This window comes from Netta rufina (assembly GCF_964035555.1).
Source record: "Netta rufina genome assembly, chromosome: 2".
Lineage (NCBI taxonomy): Eukaryota > Metazoa > Chordata > Aves > Anseriformes > Anatidae > Netta > Netta rufina.
In genome coordinates this window covers 37723920-37745786 of record NC_140124.1, presented here as the reverse complement: position 1 = coordinate 37745786, position 21867 = coordinate 37723920, and the positions used below count along the sequence as shown (strand labels likewise).

At 34.8% G+C, this 21867-nt stretch overlaps 1 protein-coding gene across 4 annotated transcripts in view; it reads left to right on the top strand.

The window, feature by feature from the left end:
- The window catches only part of TBC1D5 (TBC1 domain family member 5), a 319581-nt gene that overhangs the window by 237934 nt on the left and 59780 nt on the right, over positions 1-21867 (top strand). For all 4 annotated transcript variants that reach the window (XM_084281760.1, XM_084281761.1, XM_084281759.1 and 1 more), the window contains 2 exons: positions 782-924; positions 6777-6883. In XM_084281760.1, the coding sequence (XP_084137886.1) occupies positions 782-924; positions 6777-6883 (250 nt within the window). The remainder of the gene's footprint in view (positions 1-781; positions 925-6776; positions 6884-21867) is intronic.

The following is a 21867-nucleotide window of genomic DNA, read 5'->3' as shown; positions in this document are numbered from 1 at the left end:
GTTCTGGTTTGGAATAGGAAAGGGAAGTGCCTGTTTCAAGGTCAGTGTAAGAGCTGCAACTGGAAATAAGGAAGCTTGAGAAATTATTTTTTCCTACTGCATCTCAAGCTTCCAGTCTCAAGCAAATTTTTCATTTAATAAGATAGATTTTCACGTTTTGCTGGGTATGAAACAGAAAAGATATGAACAGGAATTAATCACTAAATCTGGTAAAGATTTAAATTAGGTTTAATCAAAATAGCATCCATAGCATGTTTTACATGGAGCTGGAAACACTGTTGTCAAAAACAGGGAGGAAGCCTGTTCAGAGCAAGTGTGACCCGATCCATTTTAACTGCTATTTGGCATCTGCCTTGAACTGGCTTTCACTTGACTGGGCTTTTCAGGGCTCTCATAAACCTCTGGCTTCACCTTGCTTTTCTGTTCCAGGCTGTTCTTGTGTAACATCATCTCACTTTCATCTTCGATCAGTATCACATCAAATGCTCAAAAATATGGTGTATAGGATTGATATGTTCTTTCTTTTGAGGTTCACCCACATAACAGTATTAGTCAGTTAAGCTTCTGCAGTTGGTAAGGTATTGCTTCCCTTAATGTAGACACAAACATTTCTAAAAACACAATTAGGTGAGTGATTCTCATAGACCTTCATAATTTGCAAAATTTCCTGGTGAAATGCTTTGGGTTGTAGTTGATCCTGTGATACGTATACTGGCTTTACAATATTCGTCAAAACAGATAAATACAGCATGTCTTTTCTGTTTTTTTGTGTTTTTTTCAGGCGATGGGTAAGGCTCCTCTTTGGACGTGAATTCCCACTCCAGGACCTTCTTGTTGTGTGGGATGCTCTATTTGCTGACAGTATCACCCTGAATTTAGTTGACTACATTTTTGTAGCCATGTTGTTATATATTAGAGATGCCTGTAAGTATCAACTATCTTACGATCTTTTAAGAAGAATGCAAACCTATTTTTCAAAGAAACAGAGGGCTTAAGAAATGCTAAATTTCATTCTGACTTTTTTAACAAACTAAAAATCCTTTCAAATGCTATGAGAGGAGCCATTTGTTATCGGGCACAGTCTGCTGTATTTATGAAACAAATTGTATCTCAGAGTTAAATGCACGTTTGTTTTCTGAGTAGTTCTGTGTTTTTATATGGAGTTGCAGATTTTCTATGCAGCCAGTGATTCAGGTATGTATAGAGCTCCACCTTCTGACAAAGCCGATGAATTGAGTAAATCCTCTGATACTGGAAATACATTTTTTGCTCCTCTGCTTTGAAAAATGTGAAAATGCACAAGACAGTGACTCATAGATTTCCAAGTTATGTCGTGAAGGAAATGTACATGCAGAGATGAGTAGCAATTACAAAATACATTTATTCCATGCAAGAGTGGTATCTTTAGAAAACCGATCACTTAATTTTATTTTCTTTCAGTACCTGAAATAGGTGCAAAGATATTTGCATGTATGGACTAGTGATAAGCAATAAATAAATGAATTTGGTAAAAGAGAAACTAAAAAATGTTGCTAGTTTGTATAATTATGAATGGGAGGAAGAAAATATGTAATAATTAATTAAAAGGCATTTATTTCTGTCCTGTCATATTTTGCAAAAAATTCCATATACGAGTTTGCCACAACAAAGTATGTGTTTTTCAATAAGATGCATGTTTGACATTAAATATATGAATTCTTTAGCATCCTGTTGGGTGTTAATTATATACAATCTGTAAGTTTTAGCTTGTAACAAGGTCACATATTTGACACAATTTTGTATTCTAGGACACATAAAGTTTTCAACTTCTGTTGTTCTTATTTTAGGGCCCAATCTTGAAAATATAACACGCATGTACTTTACACATCCTGTTGTTTCACTGCCTGCCATAGGACTCCATGTGGGTTTTCTTAGTCGCTTTTTAATAAACATGCAGCATATAGAGCTGCCTTACATTCCTCTCAAAGAGGTGGACATTTAATTCAGTGTAGAGGTTTCAAAATCAGTGCTTGTTTCAGGATTATCCAATTCCAAGTCATTTTCTGTAATCTGAATCTGGTTTGTTTATGTGCAGTAAACTGAAATAATCTTTAAAATGTTTGTATAGATGCATGGTACAGATGCATGTGAAATTGTTTCTTAACATCAGCATTGTATTTTGTGCCATCATTTGCCTTTAAAAATGATAATTAAGAAATGCGTCTATAAGCACCCTCTCTTTTCTGGGAAAGGAAGGTTGCTTTGAGGTTGTTTGTTTCACTTTGTGGTGCTCACACGTGAGTATCAGTATGAGGTAACTAAAATGCGAGCTAAAAATGTATTATGGGGATCTGTATGAAATCAATCTCCCTTTTTTTTCTTTGAAATCCCCACATTTTGTAAAATAAAGCAGTAAATAGCTTTAAAGTGGAGTACATTTGCTCAAATAAGATGCAAAGTCATCTCATCAGGACAGCTAATACTTCGTACATTCACTTTTTCTGAAATAAGTATATTTTTCTTCAGTAGTTGGGTCTAATTAGTTACTCTAAGCTTAGTAGTACAGTGAAAAAAAATACCCAATCATAAATACAATAATATTGAATATATTGTAAACATCAAGCTCAGAAATCTTCACAGTTTTTGATATGATAAAAGAAAGCTTTCCATATATATCTGTAAAAGAAAAGTTTTCCTTTTTCCCTCCTATTTATATTGTTGTTAATATTTGAGCTCGAATAGATGTTGTAACATTTTAAAAATGATTTTCAAATAAGTTTTTAAAAACTAGTCTTTCTTTGGTGAAAGGAAATGTTATAAAAAAAAAAAAAACAATGATGTTAATCATCTATAAATAAAACATCTGGAAACTTTCAGTTTTAAGACTTTGAAACAATAGGAATAATAATAGAACTCCTAATATGTTATAAAAATATCAACCATAATCAGTGATAATAATATAATACTGAAAGCATTTGAAAGTTTAAAAATGATGCAGATTCTTTTATAACAACACATTTGGGGATGGAGAAGGAGTTGCTGTTTTGAGAACTGCTAAATCTTTTTCTGTTTTGTTATGGTCTCAAGGACATGATTTTAAGAAAGCAGCATTTCTACTATGTTTTTAATTTTATTTTTATTTTGAAATTCTTTGTTACTCAAACTATGTATTACTAAAGGAGAGGGTAACATTTAGAATTTTAGATTACTATGTATACACAAACACATAGTTGAAATGACCTGAACATTTTAGAGATTACGGATACATAATCATGTATACAGCCATTCTGTAAACTGCTCTGTTCAGTTTAACAACTGAATATGCAGAGCTTTATCCGTGCAGTGCTAATCCTCACAAAGCAGGTGTAGGGTTGTGTACTGAACTGTCTTTGAGTTTTAATAAATGATTTTCTGGAATACTTTGGGGGAAAATAATAACCACGTGAAAAAAAAAAAAAAAAAAAAAAAAACTTGTTTAAAAAATCTGCCAAATCTGAAGCATGATTATGTTACGTCTCTTTCACTAATATGAATGTATAGGCAGCTGTTGGTGAAATCAGAATGGAAGGGAGGGTTCAGTGCAAAAAAAAATGTATTTATTTTATATACTTCCCTTCCCATGAAGAAGGACAAAAATGAACATACCTGGAAGACCTGTCCATGTTCTGCATAGTAAACTAATGATGTTATTACACCAGGATCTAATTTTGACTGATCAGTATTTGAATAACAATATTTTTACTATGTCCCTAGCTCTATGGACATTATTAGCTTATATTTTTCTTATCTAAAGTTACTCTGAATATTTTAAGAGAAATAAAGAAACCACAGCCTCTTCTCGGAGGAGTTGATTTGTTATTTTTGTTATCATGCAAGATGTTCATACAATCTATGTTTAATTCAATTTAGGGGTACTAAATAGAACATAGCAATGCGTAAAGCAGCAGGGGGAAGTAGTCCCACTATATCTAGGTTAGGAAGTCATCTCTATACAGGATTGGCAGCCTCAAACATGAAACTCAGAAGAAATGGCAGGTGGCAGGAAATTAGGACTTGATTGAAGACAGGTACAGTTAGTTTTCATGTTTTCAACCTTTTTTTACTACTGCTTGCATCCAGGAATGGTTATTGGACCAACAGAGAAAAGTCTATCTCATCTAAAGCAGAGGAGAGAAAGCAATTTGTTGTTCCTCTGCATAATCTGTTATTACTGCATAACAAGTATTTAAAGGCAGTATGATTGCTTTCCCTATCAGAGGAGTTTCTCTACGGCTTTCCCAAGAAATACTGATCACATTCCTTTGGCAAAGCAATAACTTGTTATTCACGCTAAGAGTAGGATCCAGATGTGACTCTTGCCAAGCTAATGAGTGAAGGAGGAGCACAGATAGGCAAGCACCAAGACTATTACAAGGCAGCTGGCCACAGTATTTCACCGTTGAACTTCAATACCTTCCAGCTACTGCTGAGACGATAGAAATTGGTACTGCACAGATTCTTCTACAAGAAATGTCATCCTAGAATTGATTCTTAGAAATCCTTTTAATTCCAATCTGAATATTCAGAAAAGGAGGGTTTGTTTTGTTTTGCTGATGTTTTCTGCATCATTTTTAAGAAAACTGCCAGGCTGATGTATAATAACATACATTTGGCCATGCATTTGACCCTCTTGAAAAAAAGAAAGATACCAAGAGGTATTTCAGCAGATTAATCCCTTTAACCCAAAATTCTTCAGTAAATAGAGCACTAGCAATGATGTTCTTTTCTATAACAATTTATATGTGAAAATGGGAGAGCTGAATGTATGGAGAAAACCATAAAGATAAAATAAATATAAAAGTTAGCAGACCTTCCTCATTTAAGTTTTGCTTTTGCTTTGTGTTTTTGTTTAATTTATCAGTGATGGGTTCACTATTAAATATAAATTCTAGGGAGCAGAAGTCATGGCCCAACAGTTTGATTTTTTTTTTCAATTGTTCAATTGCTTTTCTATTATACATTTCAAAAAAATTAATAATTCAAGTAAATGTCTCGTGGTTGAAAATACCAATTTTTGTCAGGGCTCAAGTCTGCACCGTTAAAATCAATTAGATTTTTTAATATTTACTTTTCTCTATATCAGTGAGACAGCAAATAATTGTTCCAGGAGAAATAAAGAAAGAATGATTTTAATCAATTTTCCATTGCAAAATAGAATACATACTGGTGTGTTCCAAAGAGAAATGTGTTAGTCTTAATACTTATCATTTATAAAATTATGTAGTATTTACTGTCCATTTTCAGTATTTTTAGTTGCTTTGGTAAAAAGGTCTCATAATCGTAACTGCAGTGCAGTATCTTAAATTTGATTTACACGTGAGACTTGGCTTGGTTATGTAATATGCGGTGCTGGTATTATGCTTCTCTGAAAGATCTCTGACTGAGACCATTGTATTGTGTTCATTATGCCAGCTCTGTGACTACAAGAAGAAAAAAACAGGTACCTGAATATGAACAAGAAAAACAAAGGATAGGAAAAGAACAGGCAGAACAGATAAAGAATGAGTAGGATAAGTGAGTGCTTTACAAATGAAAGCAGATGTATGAAATTACAAGCTGTCGGATCAGCAACAGAAATGAAGATGATAAAGTGGTTCCCTACACAGATTATAATTATTCATTTTGCCCAGTCCTGCATCTTTTCCCCATAATCCTCTTGTTGAGGGAGGAAAGGTACAGGAGGATATGAGGCTTATTCACATGAAAGAATAAAAAGTAAAACATTTAAATCTCTGTCCACAGAACAACCATTTATTTTGCCTTTTATTGATTCAAAATAATTCCATGTTTGCAAGGATTATTTCTGGTGTAGAAGCCTGATTAGAAGTATTTGTTGCTACATCTAAAGTTCTCAGAATAGTAGTTTGTTAAAAAATTATTTACAATATTAGTGTTGGAGGCTGTCTTTATGTTGCACAGTGCAAGCATCAGCAACAGGCATTGCTTTGACAGCTGTGGCAGATGGATTGCCTGGATTTGGATGGTGCAAAAGAAATGATGTAGTTTACACAGACCTGCCTGAAAAGACATCTCTAATAATTGCACTCATAACGAGATTGATTTGGGGAAAAAAAAAAATAAAAAATAGATAACAACAGCAAGCAGAGAGCCACAGAGCATATTTATACAGGTTCAGATTAAATCAACTTCATAACATTTCCCAAATAAGTAACAAATCCTACTAAATTAATGGGGTATTCTACTTTTAAGTATTTCTGAAATGAAAATCTAACTTTTTCCTTTTGTACTTAGCATTTTGTAAAAAGTTTATTGATTTACTAGAAATCAAGGATTTGTTGACACGATTTGCATACGGATGTATGTATGTGTGTGCGCATGTATGTGCGTATGTACATAAGAATATGAAAAAAAAGATATTTCAGCAAAGAATTTTCAGAGCGGGACTAAGTTGTCATAAAATTAGGACTGGAAGTAAAATTTACCATACAAATAATACCCTTAGAGTTTTAGGTGTCTGCAGGTAAGTGAAAAAAAAACAGTGTCTGTTTTGGGTTCTCTATCTCCACTGACAGTATCATTTCCACCTCCATTGGCTCTGGTAGAGTTTTGGTGCACAGCTCACATACAAACAGCTAAATTTAGACATCCAGATTTGGAGTTGAATCCTAATACAAATGTCTATGAAATAAGTTGAGTTCTGAGAGACTTCATGTGGGACGAGGCAACTGCATCTGAACTGTAATGAGATTACAGAAAATAACATAGTAATATTTCGCTTTTTTTCATTTTCAATACAGTGATATCAAGTAATTATCAGACCTGTTTGGGACTTCTGATGCATTATCCACCTATTGGAGATGTTCACTCCCTTATCCTAAGAGCACTTTTCCTCCGAGATCCAAAGGTGAGAGGCTCACTTTGTAAACACAGGAAATAAATCTCTGTAATAGAATGTTGCAAATGCTATGATGTTAATTACAACCTACATTTTTTGGGCTAAACTCTGGTTTCAACTTCTTTGACAAGCTGAAGGAAAGAGTTGATAAACAAAAGTAGAATACAAGTTTTTTACTCTTAAAAGGGTGCTGTCCTACTAATTTGCTAAACTTCTCCAGGAGCTCAGCAAACTGCAGATGTTTATGCTCCTTTGTTTGGTATTCTGCACAGACATCTCTCATTATAAACTATACTTTTGAAACTAATATTTTATTTAATAAGCTAGTAAACTGTGTAGAAACTGTCATGCAATATCATCTGTACAATGTTTCTCATTAGATTTCTGGAGATTAACCATTGTTAATCCTTATAGCACTACCTATGCCCAATAATAGATACATGCACATGATGATTTTCAGTTAGAACTGAGAATCTGCCGTTACAGTTTGAAAAGATTCACAGGAATAAAATGTACAAATATATAAATGTAATGTTTTTGATACACACAACTATACTACAAAATATGTGAACTTCTTGATGATTTAGAATGGCATGTGTATACTAAGCGGATATAATGTACAATGGATATACACAATGTAGTGGAAAAAATGTTTAAGGCAACGCTGTACACAATAATATTTCCAGTATTCAGATTTTTGGCAGATAGCAGAATTTGTGCTACCAGTTTTGAACTGTCTTTGAGCATGTCCCATTAGGAGGCTGCCAGTGTAAAGTCTGATTTCCCTCATCTCTTGAGGCAAGTCACCTTTGAAAGTGAAAAATTCATCACTTCTGCACTCTCACTGTCTTCTGCAAAATTTCATTCAATAACAATGTTTACACTTCTATGGATTAAGAAAAAAAAATGTCTCTTTGTTTCTGTATCAGTTTTTTGCAGAAATCTGCTTTCTTTACAGCTGCTTTCTTTACAGCTGCTTTCTTCATTCCTCTCGGGCACAAAGATTTCTTTCATGACGAGAAGTAAAGTATATCATCTTTCCAGTGTGTAAGAGAGTTTGTAATGTTAGATCTGTAGAATTTTTCTTAAGATTCAGGCAGCAGAGTGTGAAATCAAGCTGCCCAGCATTTATTTATGTACTGTTTTAGCAAAACAAGACAGAACTGTTTTTTTGATGGAAGATACAGAGGGAGGGAAACTGTGCTGCGATATCAAACTAAATCCAATATGTAATCTGTTGTTTAGGAAAGGGGTATGTTAAAAGAAAAAATAATTACTAATCAGCTGTCTTCCAAAGCATCCTAGATAGTATACAAGTCATGCTATCAGCAGAAGGGGGCAAAAATAAGCCATCAACTTCTCATGAAAGAAGCTTGATCACTGTTCTGCTCCTCACTCTCTTCTGTTAAAGTGAAGTCAGGCTCATAGGGCCTTGGTGTTCTGTTAGTTCAGACTCTCAGGTGTGCCTTGAACACCTTTCAGGAAAACAGTGGATGTGTATCTTACCATATCTTTCAGGTAGTTCTCCCTTCAGTCAGGTGAATGAGTACTTAAAGGTCTTTCATGCAAAAACTGCTAGTTGTTCTGGCAATTTAAATATGATTAATTATGATTGCTCCTCATTTCTGAGCTGTACTTACCTGTTTGGGAAATACTCTAAAGGTTAGAAAACTAGGATTTCTAGAGAATAAAGAGCTCAAAGGGACTTCTAGCTCCTCTTGTTTTACTTTGCGTCTTTAGGTTGAGACTACATTAACAAGTCTGGACTTCCTTCAGCAAGGAAATTAAACTTCTCTAAAGTATCTCTCTGAAAGAAAAAAATCTAGTAAACTGTGTAGAAATACTTCTTAGAAGTATTTCTCTGACCAGAGAAAGAAGTATATCTTCAGTGCTGTGACTTAAGTACCTGTTTTTTTTATCTTTCCCTTGATGTAATTTAAAGTTTCACTTGCGTGTCTTTAAGCGTATGTTGGTTCAACCCAATGTATTTCTGAAATGGGAGTCTGCCTACTGTGGCTTGTTATTCTGTGTGGTGTAAGACCTACATATAAAAATTTTCTAAGTCTGTCAAAATTTTGCAGTACAGAGAATGAAAGGTAAGACTCAACACGACATCATGGGTATTCTAGGAGTCTAAAATCAGTACACAGATTATATGCGCCAGTGTAAGTGGGAAAATTAGAATGACTTTTTTTTTTTTTTTTTTTTTTTTTTTTGCTATCTGCATAAAGATAATTCAGTTTGCCTTTATTCCCTGAGCAGATAAAAGGAGATTGGAAGAAAAGACAAGGAGATTTTAGTCAGTAGTGCAACTTGTTAGTGATGATTAGCAAATTCAGTGCTTAATGATTTTTCTTCCTCCTTTGATGTTTTCCTGTGCATTTCTCCATTGCTAGCTTCTAGTTTCTAATGGGAAATTACATTTGATTCAGTGCAATTTAGCTCTCTTGAGCCAGAGCTGAATTGTTCTGTATGGCATTTCTTCCAAGATTCCACTTGATTTTTAATGTGTGAAGTTGGACAACTCTTATTGTTTGTTGAACACATCTAGTATGTTTAGTGTCATTCCGAATATCTGGGAGAGGCTCTCTTTCTGCCCTTTGGAGCTCTTAATCTCAGCTGGAGAGGAATTGCAGAAATACTCAGTGATGACAAACAGGAATTGCCTCTTAAAGGTTTATTAGTATATGTTGTCTTCAGGATTATTTTTGCAGATAGGTAAATACCAAATAATGTCACTGAGGGGAAGATGTAGGCATTTGGACTGAGAGGTTGGTGATATGAACATAAAACTGAAAGATTCTTGAGGAACAATTCTGTCATAAATTATGAGGTCATTAATATGGACCTGATACAACCTGCCCATCCATAACTTCTGATTCTGGAGATAAATCGGAGTTTGCTCTTCTGGTATCATCCATTATTTCTTCTTCTGTTTCCTTGCTCAGTCATAACAGATGTTTTCTCCTTACTTATTTGCCTTGTAGCCTATCAGGAAAGCTAAACTTCAGCTTGATGGACCTACTGTGTTGGGTTTTTTTTGCTGCACTTTACTGCAGACCTCATCAAAAGAGCTAAATATCAAAAGAAAGCTCTACTTAAGAGATGGGGGGAAGTTTTTTCTTACAGATGGACAAATACAATTTTTTGATCTTTTGTGGAATCGAGCTTTAGTAGAAGCTTTTGCATTATCCAGTAATAACAGTAATATGAAAAGTAATTTGTGCTTGACAACTCTCCTTTTGACTTAGAGGATCCTGGCTGGCAGTTGGGATGAGAGGACGTTTTATATTCCACATCCCTGATATATTCCAGTGCAACTAAAAAGAAATACAGAGCTCTGTAATAGCTGAAAAAAAGTAAATGCACCTGTCTCTGAAGGGGGGCCTGAGAGGTACTAATTTTATAGTCTTGAGTATGGATCAATGTAGAATAATTGAATTTAAGCCTTTTCTGCATTTGGCTAGCTCCAGTTCTTATGAAAATGTAGAATGAAAACCTCAAATCAGCGTTGTTGTCTTTGCATAGGGTAATATTGTTAACCTGCTTAGCAGAGTATTTGTTTCACATTTCTTTGAACAGATAATTACCTCAATTATTTATATGAAAGTTACTTCTATGCACTTACAGTCCTTCTGGATATAAAAGTAGAGCTTCTTATGAAACAACAGGGTTTTGCAAGTATGTATATGTGAAATGAGAACATGAAGCAAGGTTTTTCCTGTATATCCAAAAGCATTTACAGAAGGTGTGTCTCTGTGTATTTAATATCCCACAAGTGGCCAATATCCTCCATTTTTTTAAAAAAACATTGAGCACTGTTAATTTTCAAAGCGAAGTCTGCAAAATTAAAAAGTAGAGATACAGAGATAGGGCAGTTGAAAAACATAAAGTGATTAAAAAACATAGTTCTAACTAGAGTTGTTCAAATAAAAAAAAAAATTAAAAAACCCAATTAGAAACAAAAGTCATAGAAAATGTGAACATATTGTGTTCCTTAAATAACCAGATGTTCTTTCCTTCCTGAAGGCAGCCAGGGCTAGGAATAAAAGGTTTAAAACTATTGTTTTAAGTTAACTGTGAATTTTGCAAATCTGTTTTCACCCTTTAGCAAATAAAATTCTAATACAGCAACATAAGCAAAGTAATTTTCATCTTTGGGTGTTCTTATTTCTATGTTGTTTTGTGTTGAAGTGTTAACCTTATCACAATGACTTATTACAAAACTAAAGCACTACATAGAATATTTCTGTATTTCTGTTTTATGTTACATACTAAGAACTTGACAATCATCCTTTGTCTGAAAGCTAACTGTAGTTATTCGTAATATTTTTGTAAAATATGTTAAGAGTTTAATTCTATGAACACACTGCTCATCATAAGCCATTGAGTTAAAGAAAGAAACAGAGAAAGTGGCTGTACTTGGTCAATAGAAATAGAAGTTACTCATGCTAATAATATTCTCATTACTGCTGCTGATGTTTTTCCAATGTTGTATTTTAAGATATTTGCTGACATTGAAAATGGTGGTATATATTCTGCAGAATGTTAAATTCTAATGAAATCTATGATGAAGCATACATGACATTTCAAGTAAGTCGTATTAGTTCATCATGACTGAAATTACAGGGACTGCCAGAAAACTTGAGCAAAAATATATGGTCATGATCACTCATGTAATGATTAGCTGTAGAAATTTGCATTCCAGCTTTTAACACTTTTCAAAATCTGAGCAATAAGTGACAAGGGGGAAGCATATTACTGAAATTTTGAACTGAACTCTTTGTACGTTTATTTTCGGATGAATTTTCTTCTTAAGTAGCTGCCACCGTCTCTGAGTTTTCTCCAAGATAGTTTCATATGCCTGAAAGGCTGTTGAGTTTCACTTTCTTCTTCTTCAGATGGATCCTTTTCTCTACACTCATTAACTGAGGTGCTGCTGCAGAACTGCAACTGGCCTTTGAAAGCTGCCGTTATGTCAGTGTTGTTTGTTTCGCTGTTTGTGGCAGGAGAAAAGCAGGTTTGGGGTTGTTTTGTTTGTTTGTTAGCATTGTGTGTGCAATCTGGCATTAATTACCTTGCTTTAATGACCAGATTGCAGCCAATCAGAAGTAAGAATCTGGTAGTGTTTGGGCATTAGGAGCTCATTAATTTGTACCAACGCAGGAAGGTACTGCATGGGGTGGTTAGTCCATTTTGTTAGAGTAGTACCAACAAGGGGGAGGGAGGGCTGAACAAATGTTTTCTTTTTCCTTTTTTCTTTTTTTTTTTTTTTCAATCGTGAAGAATGCGACTGATTTTTCAGGAGATTCACAGCCATACATTAGGAGTTTGGGGTGTATGAAAAAGGAATTTTGAGTAATGGGTATCCCAAGGCACTGTGAGATATGAGTAAGGTCACTTGTGCAGGTTGCCTTGACTAGGGCTATGACCAATAAAGGAAACACATTCCAGAAAAGCTAAGTACATATCTCTTTAGCTGGAAGGAAAGAAATCAGGAGAAACAAACAAACAAATGCATTTTCTATCAGCAATTTATTGGTACTACTTTGTAAACTTCTGTTTCCTGTAATGTCTGAAAGATTAAAATCTTGGATTTTTAATGCAATATATATAGATTTTAATGAATGAAAATGTGTTGGGATCTTCAAACTGACCTCCACTTTTACAACCACATGAAATTCCTCATAATGAACCAAAGTATTTTGATAGTCTTCTCAATTTGCAAATACAATAAGGTTAGCTGCAATCTAAACAGCTCCATTTGAATAAACTGTTTTTTTCTTTAACTGCATATTAGCGTGTTTTATGTGGGCCTATACAACTGAAGAATTGCATATATTTTAGATGTAAAAAACATGGTATTAATTTAATCTTTGTCGTCCTATTCTTGAAATATTTTTTCTGTGCTTTCCAAGGAAATAGCTCATGATTTGTTTTAAAAATTAATGTTTTAAATTTAAGGTATTGTGTTTTGTTAATAGAACAAGATATGACAGGCAGCGATGAGTTTAATGATAAATTACTTGGAATAACCATGTTGCCATAGTACCACATAAAAAAGTGTACCATAGATTAAAAACCCTTTTTGTTTGTGTATGCATGTTTCAGAACCTTCATTCCCAGTGTACCTGTGTATTTTAAAATATGAAAAATATTGTGTGAGCAAACTCATAGTACTTTCTCATCGATTCCAACGTTAATTCCAACCTCCCCATATAAGTTAACTGTGTAATCAACCCACCATGAAATAGTCACCATCTTCAAAGTACCATGTCCATCATATTTTCAGGAAGAATTCTTGTAAAATAAGTGGTTGGTTAATTGTATAGTCAAAACATTTCACATGAGAAATCCTTCAAAGCCCTCCTCATTTCACAGCATCATATATAACATAGTAGTCAACACTCTAAGGTGAAAGCTGATCTCGTTCGCTGCCAAAGACAGTGCTGGTTACGGTGTCTCACTCTCCCTTCAGTGTTGTATACAGAGGCCAGTTACCTGGTTAAGAGCCCACAAATATTATATCAATCCAAGTTAATGATATCTATCCAATTATATAAATCCAACAGCCATTGCACTTCAATGAATAGAAAAATGGAGGAAAATAATGCAAGATAAAGCAAAAGTTTCCTCAAAACATGTCTCGTAGTTGAGACAAAGCCATGTTGGACATAAGATGGTGCAGAAAAAAAGTACTGGTCCCAGTTCCGTGTAAGGCCAAGAGAATTCCACTGCAGCCCGCTTCTGGAAACGAGAACAGAGTTGGCAAGGAGGGCACGTTCACTTAGTTCTCACTGCTAGTGGGAGCTGCTGGCCTGGAGGGCAGTGAGGAGCTGGTGGCATGGCTGGCAATTTCTGGGCAGGTGGAGAGGTGCATTCTCCTTCAGAGGGAAGAACTACAGGCAAGTTAGAAACCATTAATTCTACTTTCAACTAGTACTCAAGTAAGTATGTAAGCATAGAACAGCAAGTAACATCCATTATTCAGTAAATTGTCAAGGCAAGTACTTTCTGATCAATCAACTGGACTAAGAGCTGCAAACATTAAAAAAAATAGTTTGCATTTTTGAATTTTTTTTTTTTCGTATTTCATGGTTATGTCTTTTTTCAAGGTGCCTTCTCTATTAATCATCAAGAGAAGTCATGAGGTGCTGCAGCATCATGTTCAGCTGGAGGGAAGATTGGGGAAAATTCGGAAATAGGAAGAGAATTATCTCTGCTGATCAGCATTCCTGTTAATATTCACTGGGAATTCATAAGCTTAGTCATGTAATGTGCAAATGCTTTTGAGAGAGGATGGAAGAGAAAGTTCTTTTTGGAAGCTGAAACTTCAAATAGTTCTTTCTCTTTGAGCAAGGTGATATCCTGAGTAGCGAAGTAAAAGCAGTGCTGATTGCATTTGATGTTAAAGCAAGAAAGTGAAGCACTTTAGGCTCTTAATTACTCTAGCTACTAATAAAACGTACTGCATGTGTGTTTCTCGGGGCTGCTGCTTTCTAATGATTGGTTTACTTCTGTTTAAAAAGTCGTCTGAAGCTACTGACCCTCTCCTAAAGAGTAATGATATTATCTATAAAATTACAGCAATAAAATGTGTTTAACAGTGTTAGAGTGAGGTGATTATGGTTCTTCTTGTGTGCAACCTGACAATTCAATTAATCACTTCTAGTATGCATGGTTGTTTATCAAAAGGAAGCACTTAAAACACTTAAAGCACTTTAATTCTACCTAATCAAAAGTTCTCCGTATCATAATTTATTTATTTGACTACAATTTGCAAAACACAAACTGTGAGTTATATAAAAATAGATTCGTAACTTTTCAATAATGTATGAAAGATAAGCTATTGAGTCATACCCAGCCTATTAGGATGTAATTTAAGTTCAGTTTCTTCTGATATAGATATACTGCTGTGTATTGACATATTTTATAGTAAATATTAATGTATTAGTTGTTTTATACAAAAGCTATTTGAGTAAGTCTGTACTGTAGCATTCTGCTTCTAAAATAATAGAATACTTTCAAGATAGAAATGAGAAAGATATAGTTTTTCCTTTGCTGTAAGGAAAATTAGGTTTGGAGAACTGAGGTAGGTTTCTTGGTTGTTTTTAATGTGCAGAGTGGTCAAAATGGCTCTGTGGTACCCTCGTTCCTGGAGTCGCATTATGAAGGGAGTTGCTCATCCCGCAGCATCAGGAGCTTAGCGTGTCTCTTCTGTGTTTTGAAGGAGAAGGCACCAACGTCGTATTCCATTTACTGTGTTGTGCACATGTGGATCTTTGAAAGAGCCTTTTTCACTCCCCTGGGGACATTTTTCAAATGTTTACGTAGCACATTCCATGAAGAACATCATATATTTTCTGTTTCTTTTCCAGATAGCAGACAACCAAATCGCCCCTAAAAAATGTGTGTGTGTGGTTTGTGTTTTTTTTTTTCCTCTGGTATGTGAGATTTGTGTACAAGCATGTAACTGGAGCAGATGTAATACTGTAAGTGTGTTTATAAGGGTTCTATCAGGATAAGCCTAGGATAACTGCATTACCCACAAAGCCATCAGTGAGTTATACAGGTTGTCCAAAATGAGTGCCAATAAAACCATAATGTGGTAGCTTTTCTGTACATAAAGATGTCATATTTTAAATCTCATAATTTGGAACATTCCAGGGTTTAAAGCAAGGCTTGCTGTGTGTTCCCTTCAAAAGCCTGGATCTTTCCTCCACAATGTTGTAAAACTCCTGTTCCTCCCCGTGCGGGGCTGCAAGATGCCAGCGCATAAATCTGTCACGGGGCAGGGCTGAGCGCTGTCAGATTTATACCTCACTATTTAGTTAATTTACTTCTTAAAACCAAGGGTTCCGTTGAAAAATAGATGACTAAATTAAGAGGCAGATTTAAAAGGTACTTAAGCAATTCTGTTTATACAAGATGGGGATTTTACGCAGGTTGTGAACTTGAGCATTGGCAGGTTGAAGTCTTTTTGTCTGGAATATCAATAAAAGCTGATGTGGGATGATTTGATCTACCCGTTAAAATGCAATAAGGTGTAAAATGATAAATGCAAAAAAAAAAAAAAGGCTTTCCAGTCGCTTAGGACAAGGAGCCTAAATAGGCAACTAGAAATTTCTTTCCGTCAAGTCACTGAAGTATTTTTAAATCTCACTTGTCATTTTTTCATTTCTTTATCTCTTGTCATAGAATACCCATGTGAGAGAAAGCATGTGTGTGTGAAGTTAAAAACAGACCATAATGCACAGTATTTAAAATATCATCCTGGTATTTGAATTTTCTAGTTGCCAGGGGGATGAAGGGTTGTCATGTAACAAAACAGGAGCTAATTTATTTCAGCTTGATCAGAGTTAAGGGGTTTCTTCCTGCGTTGACCCAATTAAGGGAATTTCTTTCCTTTTCAGTTCTTTCTGGGAATTTTTCTTCTTTCAGACAAACAGTGCTCCCTAATTTTTTTTATAAACAATTAAATATGTTAATTCTTCATGCTGTTATTGCATTGTAAATAACAAGTTCTGTGATTGAGACCCACAGCATCTTTCTGAAAAATGTAAACAGGAAGTATTATTCCCAGTTTGAGGATTATGGTGTTTCTGTGCCAAAGCCAGTATTAGTGTACAGATCTCCTGACTTACGTGATTAAAGAAGCTTCTTTATTAGTTCGGTGCATGATACTTTCCAGGTTGTTCTACTTTCATATGTAGGGCTGATAGATGCAGACTGTCAACCTATGTTCAGAATAATATTTAACTATTGGCATTGAAAGTTGGCCATTGCCCATCATGTCCTCTAATGCCTCACTGTTGTTTTTTGTTCTTTTTTTCTTTTTAGTAAGTATTTAACTCTCTGGTTTGTAGGTGGATGCAACACCTTTTGTGCTTCAGCAGATTGCTTGTTCCGCAGAATGTGTAACTAAGGAGGAGGAAGATTAGGAGAGTTTTGGTTTGGGAGTGGCATTTGCTTTGGGTGCTCAAGAGTTTGGGATGGGTTGTTTGGTTAGTATACAAAATAGTTTGGCACGTTTATGTAATGTTAAGCCATTGCTTGTACTGCCTAAGTCTAGTCACAGAGTGGAGACAGATTCTTGGATGAATGACAAAAGAATAAAAAAAGGAAAGGTTAAATTCTCCCTGCAACTAGGTAGGCTATTAGGTAATCATTAGTATGCAGTTTGTATTAATTATTTGTGTGTAATAGAAAAACTGCTGCAGAACTGAACAAACTGTATTGCTTATCCACATTAGCACTGCTATATTTCAACTCCAGTCCAAATTTCTGCCATGTTTTATTGCCTTTATTGAAGAAACAAGTACAGGTGATCTAGAAAGAAAAGGTAAGCCTTTGCAGACCCCCTCAACATTACTGAATGTAGAGTCATATGCTCCTCCAAATTTAATCAGAAACAAATGAAAAGAAACAAATACCATTCTAATACAGAAGTATTTTAGCCTGTATGAGGATTGTGAAAGATATAATACTATCCTGTCAGCTAAAGAGGGGGAAAAGAAGCCAACTGGCTCTTAAAAATATTTGTTTAAATAATAAATAAATAAATAAACAAACATTTCATCATCATCTTTCTTTTTTTTTATATATAATTCAGTCTGTCCTTTGTTTTAGGCTTCAAATATTATTCATTTAGAAAAATGATATTTGGCAGCATTTGTTTAATATGTTAAAAAAATTACTAAAATAAAAAAGTCCCATTCGTCTCTAGTGAGACGATTATGTTAGTGAGACAATTGCTGTGTGCATGTGTAATTCACTGTGGCTGTTCTGTTTGGTTTTTGTTTTTTTGATTTTTTTTTTCTCTGCTGCATTTAGGTTATCTGGTTTCAGATACGATCTATTAAGTGGCATATTTTTCAGTAGTTGAGGTTTTCCCACCTGTCTACCCTAAAACACCTGCAACATATGTTTGTGTAACCCTGCAAAGCTTTGTGTTTTGGGCCTCGAGAAATTCCCCCAGAGCTTTTTGCTTATAAACAGCTGAGCAATTCATTTCTCTAATGACGAGTGCTTTTCCCTTGGCATTGAGGCAATAGCATGTTCACTAAAATAAGTCTCATTTTTCATCAGACATACTGAAAATCTTTTCTCATTGTTGTCTCTTATTCTGAACCTTCAGATTTTGTGCAAAATTAGATTAATCTTTTTTCTGTTAATATGCAAAAAAGGGGGGAAACACCTAGACAAAGAAGAAAAGAGTGTTGTGTAGGTTCCTCTGCTAGCACCTGCATGGAAACTTTTGCAAATAATGTGTATTCAAACTGTTAAACATTACGTTACAGCAGCAGCATGTTTTTCCTGATAGGCTGCAGAGCAATCTGCCTGTGACTTGTGTCCCACAAGCACGTATCGCTGTATCATAGCAGCTCCGTCGGTAATCTTATGCAGGATGTCTCTGGAGGCTGGGGAGGGAAGGGTTTATACTGAAGAACTTAAGTGTATGGAGCACAGTCCTCAGCTGGTGGGAATTTTACGTGTTTTTCAGCAATTTGTGTAAGTTTAGGGAATTCCTGCTACACATGATGCGATTCTGACCCCATCCTCAGTCCCATCACCTGGGAGAAGAGCAGGTAACGTGTAACTGAGCTCCAGCCCTTTTCCAATAAATCAAAGTAGAAGGTCACCAAGAACCCCCTGCCAGCCCTGAGATTCAGAGTGTATCGGGTGGTGACTTAGAGTAGAAGAGGGGGCTCAGACTTCATGGATGTTTTGAACAGTGCAATCAACCTGCAAATGAGGTAGTAATGGGCTTCTGTCTTCTAAAATTAGAAAGAGCTTAAAATCAGAAGTACCTAAGAGATATCTGAAACAAATTAAGATGCATCCTCTGTGGCTAATCCGTACGAGACATACACATTTTAAAAATAAATAAATAAAATATTTTTAAAAGTCCAAAATCACACCTGTGTCTACATGTGCTTCTATAGCTGTGTTTAGTATGTTGTCGTTCTGAAAGCCTAAATTTGGCAGTTTTCACCAGTTTGAGCACACTTTAGGAAGAAATGTAAGAATAAAAGAATTGGAAAACCAGGAGACTGCTGCTAAAAATGGGTGTGGGGAAGAAGGATTTGTAGTATTGGCACAGGCAGCTTTAGGATTTTTGCACTCCGTTTCCTTAGAAGGGAAAACAACGTAAATGTGTTAATCTGTTTAATGCCCTACACAATGTATTAAGGAGATTCAGCAAATTACTATTTTGAAGGGTTAATTTTACTGTCATTTTAACAAGATTTTCCACTTAAGAAAAAAAATTCATCTGAAGTACTAGTCAAAATACTTACATAATTTGAAGAGAAAGAAAAAAAAAAAAAAAAAAAAAAGAAAAACTTTGCTAGCCTAAGTAAATAAAAATATAAAGAGGACTATTCTAAATTGCACTGTTTCAGAAAAAAAATGTGGCTATTGTGAATATTTTAGACAACAAAGCTATATTTTCATGTAAATAAATTTGTTTAATCTTCTGTTCTAATACAGGGCATGTAACATAGAGGATGGATTAAACTGCATGCTTAGACAGGGGAATTAACTCAAAATACATACAGAGATGTAACTGTAGGTTTTCCTTTCTGCTTCCTATATATAAATTACAAAAATAGTTATAATCAATAAAAGATTTAACTAACGTTATCATAACAATATAAACTCATAGACCATACTTTTTGCTGCCTGAAGTGCTGTTTTCTAGCAGTATTTACCATTTCTGTGGTAAAGTTGCACAAATATTTTTCTGCTAACGTTTCTCATGGGTTGTATTGTTTTGTTTTGTTTTAAGTAATGGACTTTCCTTGAAGGGTGTCTTCGTAGTGTTACAAAAAGATTTGTAGCAGTAACCCTTGGTATTTACTATCTTGCATTTCTAATGTTGTTTTCCAACATTGTTTTTTTTTTCTGAGGGCTTTTTGTTTCACTGCATGTAATACTACTTTAAACTGCTTCTTCCTTTGATACCTTGAAACCACACAGGAATTTAAATAGGGCCCTGTGAAAGTAATGCTTGAGCCTCATTCATATGTTCAAGTTAGATCATTATTACTATTAATGGCTTTAAGTGCTTAGATAGCAGATCAGCCTTTCGTGCCTTGAATTGCTTGTCATTTCTGAATAAATATGTTTCGAGAATCTGTTCCGCATGATCTTTTCCTTTTTTCTATTTTTTTTTTACAGAAGCAAAGTGTAATGATCTTTTTTTGTTTCATTGGGAGGTGGAATAGAAATTCCATTGTTTTTGCCAAGTTTAAAATACATACAGTTAGGAAACAGATTGCAAAATAAAGTAGCAGAGTGAGTTTGTCAAAAGGGGCTGTCCCTTGAATTAAAAGTGTCAGCTACTTTGACCATCTGTAATCTCCCACCTTGTGGAAATGGACACCAAGTCACATGAAGAAGAAAGTTATTTAACTGATGGGAGAAAAGTTACACTGTTTGCTTGCAGAGTAGTCGCAGAACCATCAGTTATCCTCATCACGTCAGTTTGGATTTGATTATCATAGAAATGCATTGAATTACCAAACTAGAGCAATAGTAACTAAAGCTGATTCATTGTTATTGCTGTCAGTTGATGAGGACTGACTTACAAGCCATATGAATGGGTAGAGTTATGCAAATATTGTTTTTATAACAAGAGAAGAAAAATGTACAGCGGCCATTACAATGTGGGTGGTAGAATAGACGAGAATTTTTTTATTGCTCGTCTAATAGCTTTTAGCTGTTGTTTAATTTTTTAGTGAACATCACAAACAGGATATATTTTTAAAATGTTTAATGTGTTTCCAAAGAAAGGAAATGAGACATATCATACAAGATTAAGTCTGACTGCATAAAACGATCTGGAAATTCCCAGCTTTACATTTGACCCCAGAAATCATCCTGCCTTTGATACCTACCACCTCCTTAAGTGTTCCTCTCTCCTGTTGTACACATGCAATAGTTTGGTTGTTAAAATGCAACTCCTATGCCTCCTCCAAAAATAAAAAGGTTTTCAAGGAAAGCAGGTTACCTGCAGTTACATGGAAAATGAGTTTACTAAAACTGTATTTGCTATTAACAGGATTTCAGAAGGCAGATCAGAATATAAGGCAACAGCCTACAAATTAACCACCTTTTAAGCAAATACCTATAAAGTATTTTGAACTGTTTTGTGCAGTGTATCTAATCATTACACTGAAATGTATCATTTTGGTTTTTCTTATGCTAGAAATGCTTTACTTTAAACCATTTCTCCTCAAATTCGTGTTTAGATATATATAAGGGGTTCTCTATAGCTCTCTGCTATTTTAGATTAAACCATATGCACCTTTTTCCTTTAAAATAAAAAAAAAAAAAAAAAAAGTTTTCAGATAGTTTTTAAATGCCCTTCAGGTTTTTTTAAACATTAAAGTTTTTAATGCCCTTCAGGTTGCATTAATTCAATCAAAATTCTCTATGCACAAATGTGCTCTGTGCTTCATCAATGTTCAGTGAAATATCAGCTTCAGAAAAGATGATTTCAGAGCTATTGGAGTCAGTGGGCTTCAATACTGTCATTTTGGCAGAGGTGGAAACTAACAAATAGCTTCTGGTTTCGATATTAATTATAAACATTTTGTTACAGAACAGTGCTGTTTGTGGCTTTAGTATTGAGCAAGGGAAAATCAGACAAAAAGGCTCCGTGTGCCATCTAGTGGCTCTCGATAGCTTTCTTGGCTTAGTCCACAATTAAGTTTTGCAATATGTAAGCTCTTGTTTGTCCTCAGTACTATCATTTTCTTTAAAACCATGTCATTTTACCTTGGTGATGGGAAAATTCTGTACCAGAGCTAAAGAAGGAAATGAGATCGGTGTCTGAACTTCACCAGATTTTACTGATTTCATTAGAAGCAATCTCACAGCAAACAGCAATGCCCTCCCTGTGTGAATAAACACTGATTTCTGTAAGCATGAAGAGCTAACTGGTAACATTTGGTATTCTTTTAAAGTATTTTAAGATTGCTTTTTTA